The 24,259-nt window shown below is 42.2% G+C and overlaps 1 protein-coding gene across 1 annotated transcript in view; it reads right to left on the bottom strand.

The window, feature by feature from the left end:
• LOC106592114 (high affinity cAMP-specific and IBMX-insensitive 3',5'-cyclic phosphodiesterase 8A) overlaps nucleotides 1-24,259 on the bottom strand; it is a 107,839-nt gene that overhangs the window by 25,263 nt on the left and 58,317 nt on the right. The window contains exons 5-13 of the mRNA XM_082957998.1: nucleotides 13,616-13,670; nucleotides 10,367-10,455; nucleotides 7,730-7,808; nucleotides 6,264-6,404; nucleotides 4,829-4,917; nucleotides 4,479-4,530; nucleotides 4,322-4,358; nucleotides 2,641-2,718; nucleotides 1,966-2,036 (exon numbers count right to left, since the gene is read on the bottom strand). Of these exons, the coding sequence (XP_082814124.1) occupies nucleotides 1,966-2,036; nucleotides 2,641-2,718; nucleotides 4,322-4,358; nucleotides 4,479-4,530; nucleotides 4,829-4,917; nucleotides 6,264-6,404; nucleotides 7,730-7,808; nucleotides 10,367-10,455; nucleotides 13,616-13,670 (691 nt within the window). The remainder of the gene's footprint in view (nucleotides 1-1,965; nucleotides 2,037-2,640; nucleotides 2,719-4,321; nucleotides 4,359-4,478; nucleotides 4,531-4,828; nucleotides 4,918-6,263; nucleotides 6,405-7,729; nucleotides 7,809-10,366; nucleotides 10,456-13,615; nucleotides 13,671-24,259) is intronic.

Here is a 24,259-nt window from a genome sequence, read left to right as displayed (position 1 = left end):
TAGAGAGAAAGATATCATGGTAAGAGAGAGAGAGAGATATCATGGTTAGATAGAGCGAGAGAAAGAAAGATATCATGGTTAAATAGAGAGAGAGATATCATGGTTAGATTGAGAGAAAGATATCATGGTTAGATACAGAGAAAGCTATCATGGTTAGATAGAGAGAGAGATATCATGGTTAAATAGAAAGAAAGATATCATGGTTAGAGAGAGAGAAAGATATCATGGTTAGAGAGAGATATCACGGTTAGATATAGAGAAAGATATCATGGTTAGAGAGAGAGAAAGAAAGACATCATGGTTAGATAGAGAGAGAGAAAGAAAGATATCATGGTTAGATAGAAAGAAAGATATCATGGTTAGATAGAAAGAAAGATATCATGGTTAGATAGAGCGAAAGATATCATGGTTAGATAGAAAGAAAGATATCATGGTTAGATAAAGAGAAAGATATCATGGTTAGATAGAGAGAGAGAAAGATATGGTTAGATAGAGAGAGAGAAAAAGATCATGGTTAGATAGAGAGAGAGAAAGATATCATGGTTAAATAGAGAGAAAGATATCATGGTTAAATAGAGAGAAAGATATCATGGTTAAATAGAGAGAAAGATATCATGGTTAAATAGAGTGAAAGATATCATAGTTAGAGAGAGAGAGAAAGAAAGATATCATGGTAAATAGAGAGAAAGAAAGATAGCATGGTTAAATAGAGAGAAAGATATCATGGTTAGATAGAGAGAAAGATATCATGGTTAAATAGAGAGAAAGAAAGATATCATGGTTAAATAGAGAGAAAGATATCATGGTTAGATAGAGAGAAAGATATCATGGTTAGATAGAGAGAAAGATATCATGGTTAAATAGAGAGAAAGATATCATGGTTAGATAGAGAGAAAGTAGTTGTTTAGTAGTTGTTTAGTATTTTGGTCAGGACGTGGCAGAGGGATGTTTGTTTTGTATGGTGGGGGTTTTGTGTGTGTTGTAGAGGGGTGTTTGATTTATGTGTTCCTGGGTTTTGGGTGTATGTTCTAAGTTAGTATGTTCTAGGTTGTATTTCTGCATTCTGTCTAGTTTAGGTTTTCTATGTTTAGGTTTGGGTGCTGGACTCTCAATTGGAGGCAGGTGTTTCTTGTTGCCTCTGATTGAGAGTCCTATATATGGGTAATTGTTTGGTGTAGTGTTGTGGGAGATTGTTTCTTATTTTGCCTGTGAGCCTGACAAAACTGTTTTGTTGTTCGTGCGTTCTTCATTTTGTTATTTTGGTGTTTGCTTTATGATTTAAAATAAATACAAGATGAGCATCCACATTCCTGCTGCGTTTTGGTCCTCCATTCCCGACGACAACCGTTACAGAAAGGAAGATATCACGGTTAGATAGAGAGAAAGATATCATGGTTAGATAGAGAAAGAAAGATATCATGGTTAGAGAGAGAGAAAGAAAGATATCATGGTTAGAGAGAAAGAAAGATATCATGGTTAGATAGAGAGAAAGATATCATGGTTTGAGAGAGAGAAAGAAAGATATCATGGTTAGATAGAGAGAAAGAGGCAACACAATAAAACCGGAATGATAAAGTAGCAGAGGTAGAAGTTACTGAACTCTTTATAACACATTTATTTAACTTGTTTCTACTACAGAGGCTGAGGAGAGGTGGGACAATGGTAGGAACTGCTTGAACTAACTTGATGCAGCTGTGTACAGTTTACACACACACAGACAGAACATTGAGGACTAGGAGTGGTCATGTGACAGAACCTTGAGGACTAGGAGTGGTCATGTGACAGAACCTTGTGGACTAGGAGTGGTCATGTGACAGAACCTTGGGGATTAGGAGTGGTCATGTGACAGAACCTTGGGTATAAGGATTTATCATGTGACAGAACTTAAAGTACCACAGATATCATATGAAATGACTATATAGTAAATGACAGAGTTGTGTAAGTCATTGTATGAAACGTACGCACCTTGGTGATTGGAGCTTCGATGGTCATGGAGTGGATTCTGGCCATGGAGGAGTGTCTTCTCTGGGAACTGCCTGTAAACATGAGGACAAACTCAACCACCACGAAGCTTATACTCAACTGACCTACTAATGGGAACCAGCCTGCATTAAATGAGGTCTACAAAGTGACTAAAAGAGGAAATTAGGAGAGACGAGGAGAGGAAGACGAGGAGAGGTGAGGAGAGGAAGACGAGGAGAGGCGATGAGAGACGAGGAGAGGAAGACGAGGAGAGGTGAGGAGAGGAAGACGAGGAAGGCGATGAGAGACGAGGAAGACGAGGAGAGACGATGAGAGGCGAGGAGAGGAAGATGAGGAGAGATGAGGAGAGGAAGGCGAGGAGAGGAAGATGAGGAGAGACGAGGAGAGGAAGACGAGGAGAGGCGATGAGAGACGAGGAGAGGAAGACGAGGAGAGGAGAGGAAGTCGAGGAGAGGAAGACGAGGAGAGGAAGGCTTCCCCGTAGACACCACGACACTAGCTTGTTCCTCACTAGTCAACATGTCATGATCAGTATGCATCTCCAAAGATGTGTCCAATAAACAAGTAGAATAATATTGATCATGTTAATCCAGTTGATTTGTAATGCTGTTCTCTAGAATAGTTCCATAGTCTCTCTCTCTGTCCCAGTCCTCTCACCATCGCTCCCTCGAGACGTAGTCGATCTGACGTCCAACGAGCCTTTCCTCCGGTCCTTATGCTTACTGGACTGGATGTCTAGAGAACACACACACACACACACACACACACACACACGTTTGTTATATTATCCTTGTTGGGACCAAACAATTGATTCCCATTCAAAATCCTATTTTCCCTAACCCTAAACCTAACTCCTTACCCTACACCTAACTCCTAACCCTAACCCTAACTCCTAACCCTAAACCTAACTCCTAACCCTAAACCTAACTCCTAAATCTAACTCCTAACCCTAAACCTAACCCCTAACCCTAAACCTAATACCTAATTTAAACCCTTAACCTAACTCCTAACCCTAATACCTAATTTAAACCCTAAACCTAACTCCTAACCCTAAACCTAATACCTAATTTAAACCCTAAACCTAACCACTAAGCCTAAAATACCCTTTTTCTTAGTGGGGACTGGAAAAATGTCCCAGTTGTCCGAATTGTCCTTGTTTTTACTTCCTTGTGAAGACTTCTGACCCCACAAGGGATGTAAAACCAAAACACACACACAGGTCAACCTTCTAGTTACTTGAGTGGTTGTCATGGGAGAGGAGCACATCTGACACACATGACAACCAGCCAACTGGCAGGAAAATAACACATATACCCTCTACCCTAACCCTGTAATACTACAAGGTTAGGGTAGAGGATTCCCTAAGGTTAGGGTAGAGGATTCCCCTTACCACTGATCTAGGATCAGGTTAGGGTAGAGGTTTCCCCTTACCACTGATCTAGGATCAGGTTAGGGTAGAGGTTTCCCCTTACCACTGATCTAGGATCAGGTTAGGGGTAGAGGTTTCCCCTTACCACTGATCTAGGATCAGGTTAGGGTAGAGGTTTCCCCTTACCACTGATCTAGGATCAGGTTAGGGTAGAGGTTTCCCCTTACCACTGATCTAGGATCAGGTTAGGGTAGAGGTTTCCCCTTACCACTGATCTAGGATCTGGTTAGGGTAGAGGTTTCCCCTTACCACTGATCTAGGATCAGGTTACACTTATACCAATCTTAACCTTAACCATTATAGGGATGAACAAACAGCTGACCCTGTGTCAGTGGCAATTTCTACTCCCACGCTTTTTCAAGGATAGTAAAACATGAGAGAGAGCAGGAGGCAGGGAGTGTAGAGAGAGAGAGAGAGACAGAGAGAGTGGGAGGCATGGAGTGGAGAGAGGGAGAGAGAGAGACAGAGAGAGCGGGAGGCATGGAGTGTAGAGAGAGAGAGAGACAGAGAGAGCGGGAGGCATGGAGTGTAGAGAGAGAGAGAGCGGGAGGCAGGGAGTGTAGAGAGAGAGAGACAGAGAGAGAGAGACAGAGAGAGAGAGACAGAGAGAGCGGGAGACAGGGAGTGTAGAGAGAGCGAGAGGGAGGCAGGGAGTGTAGAGAGAGAGAGAGACAGACAGACAGACAGACAGACAGACAGACAGACAGACAGACAGACAGACAGACAGACAGACAGACAGACAGACAGACAGACAGACAGACAGACAGACAGACAGACAGACAGACAGACAGACAGACAGACAGACAGACAGACAGACAGACAGACAGAGAGAGAGAGAGAGTGGGAGGCAGGGAGTGTAGAGAGAGAGAGAGAGACGGAGAGAGAGAGAGAAAGGGAGAGAGTAAGTACCTGTCTGAGACTCTGCCTGCACCCGTTCACTGGATGTCTAGAGGGGAGAGTAAAGGGAGGGACAGACAGAGAGACAGGGAACAGAACATAATCAGGTGACAAAAGAAAGAACTCTTCATCCTGTATTATCTGTTGTGTTGAGGAATCAGCCTCTTACCTTATTGTGATCATGTAAAGGCCTGTGGATAGACACGTAGTGTCTGATTTTACTGTTGAACAAAAGATTAACATTATGAATACACTGATGATAGATTACCAAAATATATTGTGCCAAGAAAATCTTTAACCATTTGACCACCATCAAATCATTTCCCACATAAATAAATAGTTATACTGTCATTTATTGAGACACATCATTTGAACAGCCCTCACCCTCCACTGTATTTTATTGAGACATATGATGTGAACAGTACTCACCCTCCACTGTATTTTATTGAGACATATGATGTGAACAGTACTCACCCTCCACTGTATTTTATTGAGACATATGATGTGAACAGTACTCACCCTCCCTGTCCGATCACAGGTGTGATCTTCACATTTTGTTGCACACTGTCCCCGTTCTTCTTTTTGGCATAATAAATCCCCTGCCACTCCTGGGAGGAGAGAGAGAGAAAGGAAGAAACAGATGAATAATGAAGGCAGGAGAGAGAGAGAGAGAGAGAGCGAGAGAGAGAGAGAGAGAGAGAGAGAGAGAGAGAGAGAGAGAGAGAGAGGAAGAAACAGATGAATAATGAAGGCAGGAGAGAGACAATTCACTTCATATAATAATATACTACTTAACAGACTCTCACCAGAGCCACAATGCAGTGAGCGCATACATTTTAGATATGTGTATCTAGGGTAGAAAAGCTACTGGTAAATTTACCAAAGTTACCGGAATCTTCCGAAATTTTTGTAATTAACAGAAAATCTATGGCAATCTATCGGAGCTTTGGTAATTTATACTGGAATAACTTTAAACAATTTATTTGTGTATTATATAACTCTTTATATCTGTGTCTATATTGTCCATGACTTTCTACCTGATTGACCATAGAGAAAACCAAGAGAAAATAGTGTAATTAATGGAGAAAAGAAATGTCATCAACAATGGCTTTATTTTAAATGAACTCTGAAACTCTTCCAACTATTGACTATCTTCACAACTGCCACCAGTTTGACACCAACACAGTGTCAACAAATACATGTTGAAATAGACAAATAAATAAAAGTGTGTAAAATAATAATGTTTTACAGCTTTGTCATTCTATTTATTTGTATATTTTAAAACCATATTATTTCATTATTTCATTTATTTTACATATGATAAATTCACACAGCGGGCCAAAGATAATTACAGACACCTGTGATAATCTGAAGTACCCCAAAGGGCCACTAGATGTCTTGTGATAGATTACATAAAATCCACGAAATTCTGGTAGTTTACTGGTAAACTTTCCAGTAATATACCCTTCTCTTTGCAGCCTTATGTGATCCTCACGGGAATTGAACCAACAACGTTGACGTTACTGGCGGCACGCTCTTACCAACTGAATCACACAGGACCAATAAACCAAAGGCTGTAGTCTATAATATGTTATAATGGAGAAGTAAATCCAGAGTTCTAGAGATGATCACCCCAACACCGGGGTCATCCTGAGGCATATCAAAGAATAACTCAACGCTTTATAGGGCAGGAGAGAACCAAAATGGCGTCCAGTCAGGTTGTTTCATGTGAGACACCCCTGGTGTGGTGTCTGAGGTTTAAAAGGCAGTTTCCTACTGTTCCTCTGTCTGCCTGTGACCTTCTCTGTCTCTGTACTCACACCACAAACCCAGCCAGCATCCAGTGTCTCATCTCACTGCATGAAAAAGGCTTTCTGGCCGAGCTGATGGGGTCAACACACACCTGATATCATAGTGCTGTTATAGGGCTGGAAATAAACAGATACACACTCACCTTTCCTTTCCGTATGCAGGAGTTTATCGTTTCAAGGAGATCAGGCTTATTCTTTTCACTTTTAGGCACTTCTATTATTTCCTTCCCTATTAGTTCACCTTGCTGGTAACCCATGATGCTCTCGTAGGCAGGGTTCACATACTGTAGAGGAGAGAGCCGAGGGGGAGATGGGGAGAGCCGAGGGGGAGATGGGGAGAGACGAGGGGGGAGACGGGGGGAGGGAGAGATACATCATACTGAGAATCAGGCATCATTAGAGATTTCCTGCGAGTCTAACAACAACACTATTACCACACCCAGTCCTGTGCGTTTAGCTTAGCTCAGCTAGCATAGCCCTTCACAACAGCATCACACACAGTCCTGTGAGGTTAGATTAGCTCAGCTAGCATAGCTCTTCACAACAGCATCACACAGTCCTGTGAGGTTAGCTTAGCTCAGCTAGCATAGCTCTTCACAACAGCATCACACAGTCCTGTGAGGTTAGCTTAGCTCAGCTAGCATAGCTCTTCACAACAGCATCACACAGTCCTGTGAGGTTAGCTTAGCTCAGCTAGCATAGCTTTTCACAACAGCATCACACACAGTCCTGTGAGGTTAGCTTAGCTCAGCTAGCATAGCTCTTCACAACAGCATCACACAGTCCTGTGAGGTTAGCTTAGCTCAGCTAGCATAGCTCTTCACAACAGCATCGCACAGTCCTGTGAGGTTAGCTTAGCTCAGCTAGCATAGCTCTTCACAACAGCATTGCACAGTCCTGTGAGGTTAGCTTAGCTCAGCTAGCATAGCTCTTCACAACAGCATCGCACAGTTCTGTGAGGTTAGCTTAGCTCAGCTAGCGTAATCAGTAGTACCATTAACACATTGGTAACTCTCATCTCTGTCTCTAGCTGTGTCTCTGTCTGTAGCTGTGTCTCTGTCTCTAGCTGTGTCTCTGTCTGTAGCTGTGTCTGTAGCCGTGTCTCTAGCTGTGGTGATGTATGTTGCTGTGTCTGTTGCTGTGTCTGTAGCTGTGCCTGTTGCTGTGTCTGTAGCCATGTCTCTAGCTGTGGTGATGTATGCTGCTGTGTCTGCTGCTGTGTCTGTTGCTGTGCCTGTAGCTGTGGTGATGTATGCTGCTGTGTCTGCTGCTGTGTCTGTTGCTGTGCCTGTAGCTGTGGTGATGTCTGTTGCTGTGCCTGTAGCTGTGTCTCTAGCGGTGTCTGTAGCTGTGTCTGTGACCGTGTCTGTAACTGTGTATGTTGCCGTGTCTGTAACCGTGTCTGTTGCCGTGTCTATAACCGTGTCTGTAACTGTGTCTGTAGCTGCCCTTTTTCTGGCCCTGCAAATTGAAAATACCAATGTGGCCCTGGAGCCAAAAGGTTTCGCCACCCCTGCCTTAGTGCTTCCATCTGTAGACTGTTTGGTTGAGAATAAACAACAGACCATTCTTTATTAAAACTAATGGAAACTGTGTGTCAAAAACCCACCTGAATGACTTGATCCTCATTGGTGATCTCTATGGCCTCCTGACTCTGCTCTAATGCTGTGAAGATAGCATTACACGCCCTAGGAAAGAGAAGGAGGGGGAGGGAGAGCAAGAATGGAGAGGGTGAGGAGGGAGATGGGGGAGGGAGGGAGGGAGGGAGGGAGGGGGAGACGGAGAGGGGAGAGGGAGGGAGGGAGGGAGATGGGGGAGGGAGGGGAGAGGGCGAGGAGGGAGATGGGGGAGGGAGGGAGAGGGGAGAGGGAGAGGGAGGGAGGGAGGGAGGGAGGGGGGAGATGGGGGCGGGAGGGAGGGAGGGAGGGGAGAGGGCGAGGAGGGAGGGAGGGAGGGAGGGAGGGAGGGAGGGAGGGAGGGAGGGAGGGGGGAGGGAGGGGGGAGGGGGAGGGGGGGCGAGGAGGGAGATGGGGAGGGAGGGAGGGAGAGGGCGAGGAGGGAGGGAGGGAGGGAGGGAGGGAGGGAGGGAGGGGGGAGGGAGGGAGGGAGGGAGGGAGGGAGCAAGCGAGCGAGAGTAGGGGAGAGGGCACGAGGGAGGGAGAGATAGGGAGGGAGGTAGGAAGAGAGATAGGGAGGGAGGGAGATAGTTGAAATGCACCTCTGAATGTAGAACAGGAGCTAAATGTAGATATGTGTACAGTACATAGCTGTAGAAAGAACATTCTACTTTTTTTATCTCTCATTTTTAATCACACTCCACCATCATTACAGGATTTGGGGGAAGCATTGAGTGGATGTATTTATTTGTATTTTTTATTTAACCTTTATTTAACTAGGCAAGTCAGTTAAGAACAAATTCTTATTTACAATGACAGCCTACCAAAAGGCAAAGGCCTGGGATTAAAAATTAAAAATAAATACAATATAAATATAGGACAAAACACACATCACAACAAGAGACAACACAACACTACATACAGAGACACCTAAGACAATGACATAGCAAGGCAGCAACACATGACAACACAGCATGGTAGCAACGCAACATAACAACATGGTAGCAACATAACATGGCAGCAGCACAAAACATGGTACAAACATTACTGGGCTAACAGACAACAGCACAAAGGGGAAGAAGGTAGAGACAACAATACATCACACAACACAGCTACGGATATGTATCGTCTCTATGAGCTGGTTATACTTTGGACACTTGGTGAGACACCGCTCAGATAGAGGAGTTACTTGGTGAGACACCGCTCAGATAGATGAGATGCTTGGTGAGACACCGCTCAGATAGAGGAGTTGGTGAGACACCGCTCAGATAGAGGAGTTACTTGGTGAGACACCGCTCAGATAGATGAGATGCTTGGTGAGACACAGCTCAGATAGATGAGATGCTTGGTGAGACACCGCTCAGATAGAAGAGATGCTTGGTGAGACACCGCTCAGATAGATGAGATACTTGGTGAGACACCGCTCAGATAGATGAGATGCTTGGTGAGACTCAGCTCAGATAGATGAGATGCTTGGTGAGACACCGCTCAGATAGAAGAGATGCTTGGTGAGACACCGCTCAGATAGATGAGATACTTGGTGAGACACCGCTCAGATAGATGAGATGCTTGGTGAGACACCGCTCAGATAGATGAGATGCTTGGTGAGACACCGCTCAGATAGATGAGATGCTTGGTGAGACAACGCTCAGATAGATGAGATACTTGGTGAGACACAGCTCAGATAGATGAGATGCTTGGTGAGACACAGCTCAGATAGATGAGATGCTTGGTGAGACACAGCTCAGATAGAGGAGATTCTTGGTGAGACACCGCTCAGATAGATGAGATACTTGGTGAGACACCGCTCAGATAGATGAGATACTTGGTGAGACACCGCTCAGATAGATGAGATGCTTGGTGAGACACAGCTCAGATAGATGAGATGCTTGGTGAGACACCGCTCAGATAGATGAGATGCTTGGTGAGCCACCGCTCAGATAGATGAGATGCTTGGTGAGACACCGCTCAGATAGATGAGATGCTTGGTGAGACACCGCTCAGACAGATGAGATGCTTGGTGAGACACCACTCAGATAGATGAGATGCTTGGTGAGACACCGCTCAGATAGATGAGATGCTTGGTGAGACACCGCTCAGATAGATGAGATACTTGGTGAGACACTGCTCAGATAGATGAGATGCTTGGTGAGACACCGCTCAGATAGATGAGATGCTTGGTGAGACACCGCTCAGATAGAAGAGATGCTTGGTGAGACACCGCTCAGATAGATGAGATGCTTGCATATTATGTGAACTGTCTCACTGTGTTCCCTTGAAGAACTAAGGCTGAAACTAACTGTTTACCATGACCTATGTAGTTGTCTGTCAGGCTCCTCTGCCTCCCCAGCCCTTAGCTGGTAAATGGATAGTTGGGGATTTTGGCAATGCTAGCTGTTCCCATAGACTGTTCCCATAGTTAGCAACTTCTGCCAAACTGCTCGCAGCAACATAAAAATGGTATCCGCGAGTTAATCTGACTCTGGGGAAGTCGATAAAGGGCCTCATTGCCAAAATCCCAAACTATGCCTTAAATATTCACCTCAGTTTGAACTGTGCCCTTATTTCTGCACGTGTGTGTATGTGATTGTGTGTGTGTGTGATTGTGTGTTTGTGTGTGTGTGTCTCACCTCAGTTTGAACTGTGCCAGAACTTCTCCATGCTCCAGCTGCAGCAGCTCATTGTAACAGGCCATCATGTTAGCGTTCTCCACATATCTCTATAGAGTTAGAGGTCAGAGGTTAAACACAGTGTTTATCCGTCTGCATCCTAATAGTGCACTACTTTTTGACCAGGGCCCATAGGGAATAGGGTGCTGTGTCAAAGGTCAGGGGTTAATACAAGCTGCTTCAAAAATGTCACCCTAGTCCCTTCATCGTGCACTACTATAGACCAGGACCCTATTCCCTATATAGTGGTACCACTATAGACCAGAGCCCTATTCCCTATATAGTGGTACTACTATAGGCCTTCCCTGTGGCTCAGTTGGTAGAGCATGGTGTTTGCAACGCCAGCATGATGTGCGCTACGCCAGGGTTGTGGGTTCGATTCCCACGGGGGACCATTACAAAAAAAATATTTTAAAAAATGCATGAAATGAAATGTATGTATTCACTACTGTAAGTCGCTCTGGATAAGAGCGTCTGCTAAATGACTAAAATGTAAAATGTAAATGTAATAGACCAGAGCCCTATTCCCTATATAGTGCACTACTATAGACCAGAGCCCTATTCCCTATATAGTGCACTACTATAGACCAGAGCCCTATTCTCTATATAGTGCACTACTATAGACCAGGCATTTAGAACACACACAGTGTATCTCTACTAGGATCAGGGGTTACAGGGATCACCCAACCTGAACATGGGTTTATGTGTCTTTGTTTACTTACACACGTTTCATCTAGAAGTGACCCTTAAATCTTAACCACAGATCTCGGGTCAGATTACAATACCTCCCAATCCTAACTATAGCCATTTTTGGGTGACTGAGAATAATCTGAGCCAGTATCAGTGGTTAGGAGTGACTTACACCTACTCATTAATGTACAGTAGACACGCTGTCTTAGAGTAGGTGTTTTGATGTTAAACAAAGACATTTCATCCAAGCGGGCATCATGTTGTTGAGAAGACGTCATAATGACATACTGCCAACCACTTTCTGTCATGTCAGTGACATAGTGTACTGTAATTCCTTAGCTATGTCATTAGTGACAAACTCAAAACCCCTCAGACGTTGTCATATTTGTCTTTAGGTCCTTCTCATGAGTAGTCCAATGTATTCACCATCAGGTCTGAGAGGACACAGAACACAAAGTACCCTGCAGTAGGCTTGTCTTATTCACCATTAGGTCTGAGAGGACACAGAACACAAAGTGCCCTGCAGTAGGCTTGTCTTATTCACCATCAGGTCTGAGACGACACAGAACACAAAGTACCCTGCAGTAGGCTTGTCTTATTCACCATCAGGTCTGAGACGACACAGAACACAAAGTACCCTGCAGTAGGCTTGTCTTATTCACCATCAGGTCTGAGAGGACACAGAACACAAAGTACCCTGCAGTAGGCTTGTCTTATTCACCATCAGGTCTGAGAGGACACAGAACACAAAGTACCCTGCAGTAGGCTTGTCTTATTCACCATCAGGTCTGAGAGGACACAGAACACAAAGTACCCTGCAGTAGGCTTGTCTTATTCACCATCAGGTCTGAGACGACACAGAACACAAAGTACCCTGCAGTAGGCTTGTCTTATTCACCATCAGGTCTGAGAGGACACAGAACACAAAGTACCCTGCAGTAGGCTTGTCTTATTCACCATCAGGTCTGAGAGGACACAGAACACAAAGTACCCTGCAGTAGGCTTGTCTTATTCACCATCAGGTCTGAGAGGACACAGAACACAAAGTACCCTGCAGTAGGCTTGTCTTATTCACCATCAGGTCTGAGAGGACACAGAACACAAAGTACCCTGCAGTAGGCTTGTCTTATTCACCATCAGGTCTGAGACGACACAGAACACAAAGTACCCTGCAGTAGGCTTGTCTTATTCACCATCAGGTCTGAGAGGACACAGAACACAAAGTACCCTGCAGTATGCTTGTCTTATTCACCATCAGGTCTGAGAGGACACAGAACACAAAGTACCCTGCAGTAGGTTACACCCCAAATGGCAGCCTATTCCCTATGTAGTGCACTTCTTATGACCAAGGAGCATAGGGAATAGTCTGCCATTTTGGGACACAGACCTAGTCATCTTGATTAATGTTAGCTGTGACCTGGATTGAGTGTTTACACAGCCATTAGCTGCTAGTGGGAACTGGAGTAAGGTACAGTCAGATCCATGTTTAGGTGTGGTGGGAGATGACTGTGTGTGGTGGGGGATGACTGAGTGTGGTGGGGGATGACTGTGTGTGGTGGGGGGATGACTGTGTGTGGTGGGTTGTGGGGGATGACTGTGTGTGGTGGGGGGATGACTGTGTGTGGTGGGGGGATGACTGTGTGTGGTGGGGGGATGACTGTGTGTGTGGTGGGGGATGACTGTGTGTGTGGTGGGGGATGACTGTGTGTGTGGTGGGGGGATGACTGTGTGTGTGGTGGGGGGATGGCTGTGTGTGTGGTGGGGGGATGACTGTGTGTGTGGTGGGGGGATGGCTGTGTGTGGTGGGGGGATGACTGTGTGTATGGTGGGGGATGACTGTGTGTGTGGTGGGGGATGACTGTGTGTGGTGTGGGGATGGCTGTGTGTGGTGGGGGGATGACTGTGTGTGTGGTGGGGGGATGACTGTGTGTGGTGGGGGATGACTGTGTGTGTGGTGGGGGATGACTGTGTGTGTGGTGGGGGATGACTGTGTGTGGTGGGGGGATGACTGTGTGTGTGGTGGGGGGGTGACTGTGTGTGGTGGGGGATGACTGTGTGTGGTGGGGGGATGACTGTGTGTGTGGTGGGGGATGACTGTGTGTGGTGGGGGATGACTGTGTGTGTGGTGGGGGGATGACTGTGTGTGGTGGGGGATGACTGTGTGTGGTGGGGGGATGACTGTGTGTGTGGTGGGGATGACTGTGTGTGTGGTGGGGGATGACTGTGTGTGGTGGGGGATGACTGTGTGTGTGTGGTGGGGGAGGACTGTGTGTGTGGTGGGGAGGACTGTGTGTGTGGTGGGGGATGACTGTGTGTGGTGGGGGGATGATTGTGTGTGTGGTGGGGGGATGACTGTGTGTGTGGTGGGGATGACTGTGTGTGTGGTGGGGGATGACTGTGTGTGTGGTGGGGGATGACTGTGTGTGTGTGTGTGTGTGTGTGTGTGTGTGTGTGTGTGTGTGTGTGTGTGTGTGTGTGTGTGTGTGTGTGTGTGTGTGTGTGTGTGTGTGTTTCACTCACCCTGTTAAAGCCAGCATTGATAAGGGGCATCACCGAGGCCTCCTCCCTGTCTGGCCTACACCAGCAAAAACCAAAACGATCAACAAAACCATTCAGATAAAAATGTATCAACAAAACTTCTCTGGAACAAAAGATCTGTGTGGACAGATATGACATGTTCCAGACAACTCTCTGTACTGCATCAATACTGGCTGGTATATAGAGGAGACTATGATCATAGTGACTGGTAAATAGATGAGACTACACTCATACTGCCTGGTATATAGATGAGACTACACTCATAGTGACTGGTATATAGATGAGACTACACTCATAGTGACTGGTATATAGATGAGACTACACTCATAGTGACTGGTATATAGATGAGACTACACTCATAGTGACTGGTATATAGATGGAGACTACACTCATACTGACTGGTATATAGATGAGACTACACTCATAGTGACTGGTATATAGATGGAAACTACACTCATAGTGACTGGTATATAGATGAGACTACACTCATAGTGACTGGTATATAGATGGAGACTACACTCATAGTGACTGGTATATAGATGGAGACTATACTAACAGTGACTGGTATATAGATGAGACTACACTCATACTGCCTGGTATATAGATGGAGACTACACTCATAGTGACTGGTATATAGATGAGACTATGATCATAGTGACTGGTATATAGATGAGACTACACTCATAGTGACTGGTATATAGATGAGACTATGGTCATAGTGACTGGTATATAGATGGAGACTACACTCATAGTGACTGGTATATAGATGAGACTACACTCATAGTGACTGGTATATAGATGGAGACTATGATCATAGTGACTGGTATATAGATGAGACTATGATCATAGTGACTGGTATATAGATGAGACTACACTCATAGTGACTGGTATATAGATGAGACTATGATCATAGTGACTGGTATATAGATAGAGACTACACTCATAGTGACTGGTATATAGATGAGACTATGATCATAGTGACTGGTATATAGATGGAGACTACACTCATAGTGACTGGTATAAAGATGAGACTACACTCATAGTGACTGGTATATAGATGGAGACTACACTCATAGTGACTGGTATACAGATGAGACTATGATCATAGTGACTGGTATATAGATGAGACTACACTCATAGTGACTGGTATATAGATGAGACTATGATCATAGTGACTGGTATATAGATGGAGACTATGATCATAGGGACTGGTATATAGACGAGACTATACTCATAGTGACTGGTATATAGATGGAGACTACACTCATAGTGACTGGTGTATAGATGGAGACTATACTAACAGTGACTGGTATATAGATGAGACTGCACTCATACTGCCTGGTATATAGATGAGACTACACTCATAGTGACTGGTATATAGATGAGACTACACTCATAGTGACTGGTATATAGATGAGACTACACTCATAGTGAATGGTATATAGATGAGACTACACTCATAGTGACTGGTATATAGACGAGACTACACTCATAGTGACTGGTATATAGATGAGACTACACTCATAGTGACTGGTATACAGATGAGACTATGATCATAGTGACTGGTATATAGATGAGACTATGATCATAGTGACTGGTATATAGATGGAGACTACACTCATAGTGACTGGTATATAGATGGAGACTATACTAACAGTGACTGGTATATAGATGAGACTGCACTCATACTGCCTGGTATATAGATGAGACTACACTCATAGTGACTGGTATATAGATGAGACTACACTCATAGTGACTGGTATATAGATGAGACTACACTCATAGTGACTGGTATATAGATGAGACTACACTCATAGTGACTGGTATATAGATGAGACTACACTCATAGTGACTGGTATATAGATGGAGACTACACTCATACTGACTGGTATATAGATGAGACTACACTCATAGTGACTGGTATATAGATGGAAACTACACTCATAGTGACTGGTATATAGATGAGACTACACTCATAGTGACTGGTATATAGATGGAGACTACACTCATAGTGACTGTTATATAGATGGAGACTATACTAACAGTGACTGGTATATAGATGAGACTACACTCATACTGCCTGGTATATAGATGGAGACTACACTCATAGTGACTGGTATATAGATGGAGATTACACTCACAGTGACTGGTATACAGATGAGACTATGATCATAGTGACTGGTATATAGATGAGACTACACTCAGTGACTGGTATATAGATGAGACTATGGTCATAGTGACTGGTATATAGATGGAGACTACACTCATAGTGACTGGTATATAGATGAGACTACACTCATAGTGACTGGTATATAGATGGAGACTATGATCATAGTGACTGGTATATAGATGAGACTATGATCATAGTGACTGGTATATAGATGAGACTACACTCATAGTGACTGGTATATAGATGAGACTATGATCATAGTGACTGGTATATAGATGGAGACTACACTCATAGTGACTGGTATATAGATGAGACTATGATCATAGTGACTGGTATATAGATGGAGACTACACTCATAGTGACTGGTATATAGATGAGACTACACTCATAGTGACTGGTATATAGATGGAGACTACACTCATAGTGACTGGTATACAGATGAGACTATGATCATAGTGACTGGTATATAGATGAGACTACACTCATAGTGACTGGTATATAGATGAGACTATGATCATAGTGACTGGTATATAGATGGAGACTATGATCATAGGGACTGGTATATAGACGAGACTACACTCATAGTGACTGGTATATAGATGAGACTACACTCATAGTGACTGGTATATAGATGAGACTACACTCATAGTGACTGGTATATAGATGGACATTACACTCATAGTGACTGGTATATAGATGGAGACTACATTCATAGTGACTGGTATATAGATGAGACTACACTCATAGTGACTGGTATATAGATGAGACTACACTCATAGTGACTGGTATATAGATGAGACTATACTCATTGTGACAGGTATATAGATGAGACTACACTCATAGTGACTGGTATATAGATGAGACTACACTCATAGTGACTGGTATATAGATGAGACTACACTCATAGTGACTGGTATATAGATGGAGACTACACTCATAGTGACTGGTATATAGATGGAGACTACACTCATAGTGACTGGTATATAGATGGAGACTACACTCATAGTGACTGGTATACAGATGAGACTATGATCATAGTGACTGGTATATAGATGAGACTACACTCAAAATGACTGGTATATAGATGAGACTATGATCAAAGTGACTGGTATATAGATGGAGACTATGATCATAGTGACTGGTATATAGATGAGACTACACTCATAGTGACTGGTATACAGATGAGACTATGATCATAGTGACTGGTATATAGATGAGACTATACTCATAGTGACTGGTATATAGATGGAGACTACACTCATAGTGACTGGTACATAGATGGAGACTATACTAACAGTGACTGGTATATAGATGAGACTACACTCATACTGCCTGGTATATAGATGAGACTACACTCATAGTGACTGGTATATAGATGAGACTACACTCATAGTGACTGGTATATAGATGAGACTACACTCATAGTGACTGGTATATAGATGAGACTACACTCATAGTGACTGGTATATAGATGAGACTACACTCATAGTGACTGGTATATAGATGGAGACTACACTCATACTGACTGGTATATAGTTGAGACTACACTCATAGTGACTGGTATATAGATGAGACTACACTCATAGTGACTGGTATATAGATGGAGACTACACTCATAGTGACTGGTATATAGATGGAGACTATACTAACAGTGACTGGTATATAGATGAGACTACACTCAATATGCCTGGTATATAGATGGAGACTACACTCATAGTGACTGGTATATAGATGGAGATTACACTCACAGTGACTGGTATACAGATGAGACTATGATCATAGTGACTGGTATATAGATGAGACTACACTCATAGTGACTGGTATACAGATGAGACTATGATCATAGTGACTGGTATATAGATGAGACTATACTCATAGTGACTGGTATATAGATGGAGACTACACTCATAGTGACTGGTATATAGATGGAGACTATACTAACAGTGACTGGTATATAGATGAGACTGCGCTCATACTGCCTGGTATATAGATGAGACTACACTCATAGTGACTGGTATATAGATGAGACTACACTCATAGTGACTGGTATATAGATGAGACTACACTCATAGTGAATGGTATATAGATGAGACTACACTCATAGTGACTGGTATATAGACGAGACTACACTCATAGTGACTGGTATATAGATGAGACTACACTCATAGTGACTGGTATACAGATGAGACTATGATCATAGTGACTGGTATATAGATGAGACTATGATCATAGTGACTGGTATATAGATGGAGACTACACTCATAGTGACTGGTATATAGATGGAGACTATACTAACAGTGACTGGTATATAGATGAGACTGCACTCATACTGCCTGGTATATAGATGAGACTACACTCATAGTGACTGGTATATAGATGAGACTACACTCATAGTGACTGGTATATAGATGAGACTACACTCATAGTGACTGGTATATAGATGAGACTACACTCATAGTGACTGGTATATAGATGAGACTACACTCATAGTGACTGGTATATAGATGGAGACTACACTCATACTGACTGGTATATAGATGAGACTACACTCATAGTGACTGGTATATAGATGGAAACTACACTCATAGTGACTGGTATATAGATGAGACTACACTCATAGTGACTGGTATATAGATGGAGACTACACTCATAGTGACTGGTATATAGATGGAGACTATACTAACAGTGACTGGTATATAGATGAGACTACACTCATACTGCCTGGTATATAGATGGAGACTACACTCATAGTGACTGGTATATAGATGGAGATTACACTCACAGTGACTGGTATACAGATGAGACTATGATCATAGTGACTGGTATATAGATGAGACTACACTCATAGTGACTGGTATATAGATGAGACTATGGTCATAGTGACTGGTATATAGATGGAGACTACACTCATAGTGACTGGTATATAGATGAGACTACACTCATAGTGACTGGTATATAGATGGAGACTATGATCATAGTGACTGGTATATAGATGAGACTATGATCATAGTGACTGGTATATAGATGAGACTACACTCATAGTGACTGGTATATAGATGAGACTATGATCATAGTGACTGGTATATAGATGGAGACTACACTCATAGTGACTGGTATATAGATGAGACTATGATCATAGTGACTGGTATATAGATGGAGACTACACTCATAGTGACTGGTATATAGATGAGACTACACTCATAGTGACTGGTATATAGATGGAGACTACACTCATAGTGACTGGTATACAGATGAGACTATGATCATAGTGACTGGTATATAGATGAGACTACACTCATAGTGACTGGTATATAGATGAGACTATGATCATAGTGACTGGTATATAGATGGAGACTATGATCATAGGGACTGGTATATAGACGAGACTACACTCATTGTGACTGGTATATAGATGAGACTACACTCATAGTGACTGGTATATAGATGAGACTACACTCATAGTGACTGGTATATAGATGGACATTACACTCATAGTGACTGGTATATAGATGGAGACTACATTCATAGTGACTGGTATATAGATGAGACTACACTCATAGTGACTGGTATATAGATGAGACTACACTCATAGTGACTGGTATATAGATGAGACTATACTCATTGTGACAGGTATATAGATGAGACTACACTCATAGTGACTGGTATATAGATGAGACTACACTCATAGTGACTGGTATATAGATGAGACTACACTCATAGTGACTGGTATATAGATGGAGACTACACTCATAGTGACTGGTATATAGATGGAGACTACACTCATAGTGACTGGTATATAGATGGAGACTACACTCATAGTGACTGGTATACAGATGAGACTATGATCATAGTGACTGGTATATAGATGAGACTACACTCAAAATGACTGGTATATAGATGAGACTATGATCAAAGTGACTGGTATATAGATGGAGACTATGATCATAGTGACTGGTATATAGATGAGACTACACTCATAGTGACTGGTATACAGATGAGACTATGATCATAGTGACTGGTATATAGATGAGACTATACTCATAGTGACTGGTATATAGATGGAGACTACACTCATAGTGACTGGTACATAGATGGAGACTATACTAACAGTGACTGGTATATAGATGAGACTACACTCATACTGCCTGGTATATAGATGAGACTACACTCATAGTGACTGGTATATAGATGAGACTACACTCATAGTGACTGGTATATAGATGAGACTACACTCATAGTGACTGGTATATAGATGAGACTACACTCATAGTGACTGGTATATAGATGAGACTACACTCATAGTGACTGGTATATAGATGGAGACTACACTCATACTGACTGGTATATAGATGAGACTACACTCATAGTGACTGGTATATAGATGAGACTACACTCATAGTGACTGGTATATAGATGGAGACTACACTCATAGTGACTGGTATATAGATGGAGACTATACTAACAGTGACTGGTATATAGATGAGACTACACTCAATATGCCTGGTATATAGATGGAGACTACACTCATAGTGACTGGTATATAGATGGAGATTACACTCACAGTGACTGGTATACAGATGAGACTATGATCATAGTGACTGGTATATAGATGAGACTACACTCATAGTGACTGGTATATAGATGAGACTATGGTCATAGTGACTGGTATATAGATGAGACTACACTCATAGTGACTGGTATATAGATGGAGACTACACTCATAGTGACTGGTATATAGATGGAGACTATGCTCATAGTGACTGGTATATAGATGAGACTACACTCATAGTGACTGGTATATAGATGGAGACTACACTCATAGTGACTGGTATATAGATGAGACTACACTCATAGTGACTGGTATATAGATGAGACTATACTCATAGTGACTGGTATATAGATGAGACTACACTCATAGTGACTGGTATATAGATGGAGACTACACTCATAGTGACTGGTATATAGATGGAGACTACACTCATAGTGACTGGTATATAGATGAGACTACACTCATTGTGACTGGTATATAGATGAGACTATGGTCATAGTGACTGGTATATAGATGGAGACTACACTCATAGTGACTGGTATATAGATGAGACTACACTCATAGTGACTGGTATATAGATGGAGACTATGATCATAGTGACTGGTATATAGATGAGACTATGATCATAGTGACTGGTATATAGATGAGACTACACTCATAGTGACTGGTATATAGATGAGACTATGATCATAGTGACTGGTATATAGATGGAGACTACACTCATAGTGACTGGTATATAGATGAGACTATGATCATAGTGACTGGTATATAGATGGAGACTACACTCATAGTGACTGGTATATAGATGAGACTACACTCATAGTGACTGGTATATAGATGGAGACTACACTCATAGTGACTGGTATACAGATGAGACTATGATCATAGTGACTGGTATATAGATGAGACTACACTCATAGTGACTGGTATATAGATGAGACTATGATCATAGTGACTGGTATATAGATGGAGACTATGATCATAGGGACTGGTATATAGACGAGACTACACTCATAGTGACTGGTATATAGATGAGACTACACTCATAGTGACTGGTATATAGATGAGACTACACTCATAGTGACTGGTATATAGATGGACATTACACTCATAGTGACTGGTATATAGATGGAGACTACATTCATAGTGACTGGTATATAGATGAGACTACACTCATAGTGACTGGTATATAGATGAGACTACACTCATAGTGACTGGTATATAGATGAGACTATACTCATTGTGACAGGTATATAGATGAGACTACACTCATAGTGACTGGTATATAGATGAGACTACACTCATAGTGACTGGTATATAGATGAGACTACACTCATAGTGACTGGTATATAGATGGAGACTACACTCATAGTGACTGGTATATAGATGGAGACTACACTCATAGTGACTGGTATATAGATGGAGACTACACTCATAGTGACTGGTATACAGATGAGACTATGATCATAGTGACTGGTATATAGATGAGACTACACTCAAAATGACTGGTATATAGATGAGACTATGATCAAAGTGACTGGTATATAGATGGAGACTATGATCATAGTGACTGGTATATAGATGAGACTACACTCATAGTGACTGGTATACAGATGAGACTATGATCATAGTGACTGGTATATAGATGAGACTATACTCATAGTGACTGGTATATAGATGGAGACTACACTCATAGTGACTGGTACATAGATGGAGACTATACTAACAGTGACTGGTATATAGATGAGACTACACTCATACTGCCTGGTATATAGATGAGACTACACTCATAGTGACTGGTATATAGATGAGACTACACTCATAGTGACTGGTATATAGATGAGACTACACTCATAGTGACTGGTATATAGATGAGACTACACTCATAGTGACTGGTATATAGATGAGACTACACTCATAGTGACTGGTATATAGATGAGACTATACTCATAGTGACTGGTATATAGATGAGACTACACTCATAGTGACTGGTATATAGATGGAGACTACACTCATAGTGACTGGTATACAGATGAGACTATGATCATAGTGACTGGTATATAGATGAGACTACACTCATAGTGACTGGTATATAGATGAGACTATGATCATAGTGACTGGTATATAGATGGAGACTATGATCATAGGGACTGGTATATAGACGAGACTACACTCATAGTGACTGGTATATAGATGAGACTACACTCATAGTGACTGGTATATAGATGAGACTACACTCATAGTGACTGGTATATAGATGGACATTACACTCATAGTGACTGGTATATAGATGGAGACTACATTCATAGTGACTGGTATATAGATGAGACTACACTCATAGTGACTGGTATATAGATGAGACTACACTCATAGTGACTGGTATATAGATGAGACTATACTCATTGTGACAGGTATATAGATGAGACTACACTCATAGTGACTGGTATATAGATGAGACTACACTCATAGTGACTGGTATATAGATGAGACTACACTCATAGTGACTGGTATATAGATGGAGACTACACTCATAGTGACTGGTATATAGATGGAGACTACACTCATAGTGACTGGTATATAGATGGAGACTACACTCATAGTGACTGGTATACAGATGAGACTATGATCATAGTGACTGGTATATAGATGAGACTACACTCAAAATGACTGGTATATAGATGAGACTATGATCAAAGTGACTGGTATATAGATGGAGACTATGATCATAGTGACTGGTATATAGATGAGACTACACTCATAGTGACTGGTATACAGATGAGACTATGATCATAGTGACTGGTATATAGATGAGACTATACTCATAGTGACTGGTATATAGATGGAGACTACACTCATAGTGACTGGTACATAGATGGAGACTATACTAACAGTGACTGGTATATAGATGAGACTACACTCATACTGCCTGGTATATAGATGAGACTACACTCATAGTGACTGGTATATAGATGAGACTACACTCATAGTGACTGGTATATAGATGAGACTACACTCATAGTGACTGGTATATAGATGAGACTACACTCATAGTGACTGGTATATAGATGAGACTACACTCATAGTGACTGGTATATAGATGGAGACTACACTCATACTGACTGGTATATAGTTGAGACTACACTCATAGTGACTGGTATATAGATGAGACTACACTCATAGTGACTGGTATATAGATGGAGACTACACTCATAGTGACTGGTATATAGATGGAGACTATACTAACAGTGACTGGTATATAGATGAGACTACACTCAATATGCCTGGTATATAGATGGAGACTACACTCATAGTGACTGGTATATAGATGGAGATTACACTCACAGTGACTGGTATACAGATGAGACTATGATCATAGTGACTGGTATATAGATGAGACTACACTCATAGTGACTGGTATACAGATGAGACTATGATCATAGTGACTGGTATATAGATGAGACTATACTCATAGTGACTGGTATATAGATGGAGACTACACTCATAGTGACTGGTATATAGATGGAGACTATACTAACAGTGACTGGTATATAGATGAGACTGCGCTCATACTGCCTGGTATATAGATGAGACTACACTCATAGTGACTGGTATATAGATGAGACTACACTCATAGTGACTGGTATATAGATGAGACTACACTCATAGTGAATGGTATATAGATGAGACTACACTCATAGTGACTGGTATATAGACGAGACTACACTCATAGTGACTGGTATATAGATGAGACTACACTCATAGTGACTGGTATACAGATGAGACTATGATCATAGTGACTGGTATATAGATGAGACTATGATCATAGTGACTGGTATATAGATGGAGACTACACTCATAGTGACTGGTATATAGATGGAGACTATACTAACAGTGACTGGTATATAGA

Source organism: Salmo salar, chromosome 11 (assembly GCF_965601325.2).
Source record: "Salmo salar chromosome 11, fSalSal1, whole genome shotgun sequence".
NCBI lineage: Eukaryota > Metazoa > Chordata > Actinopteri > Salmoniformes > Salmonidae > Salmo > Salmo salar.
Note: the sequence above shows the minus strand (reverse complement) of the source record. Positions and strands in the feature narration are given on the sequence as shown.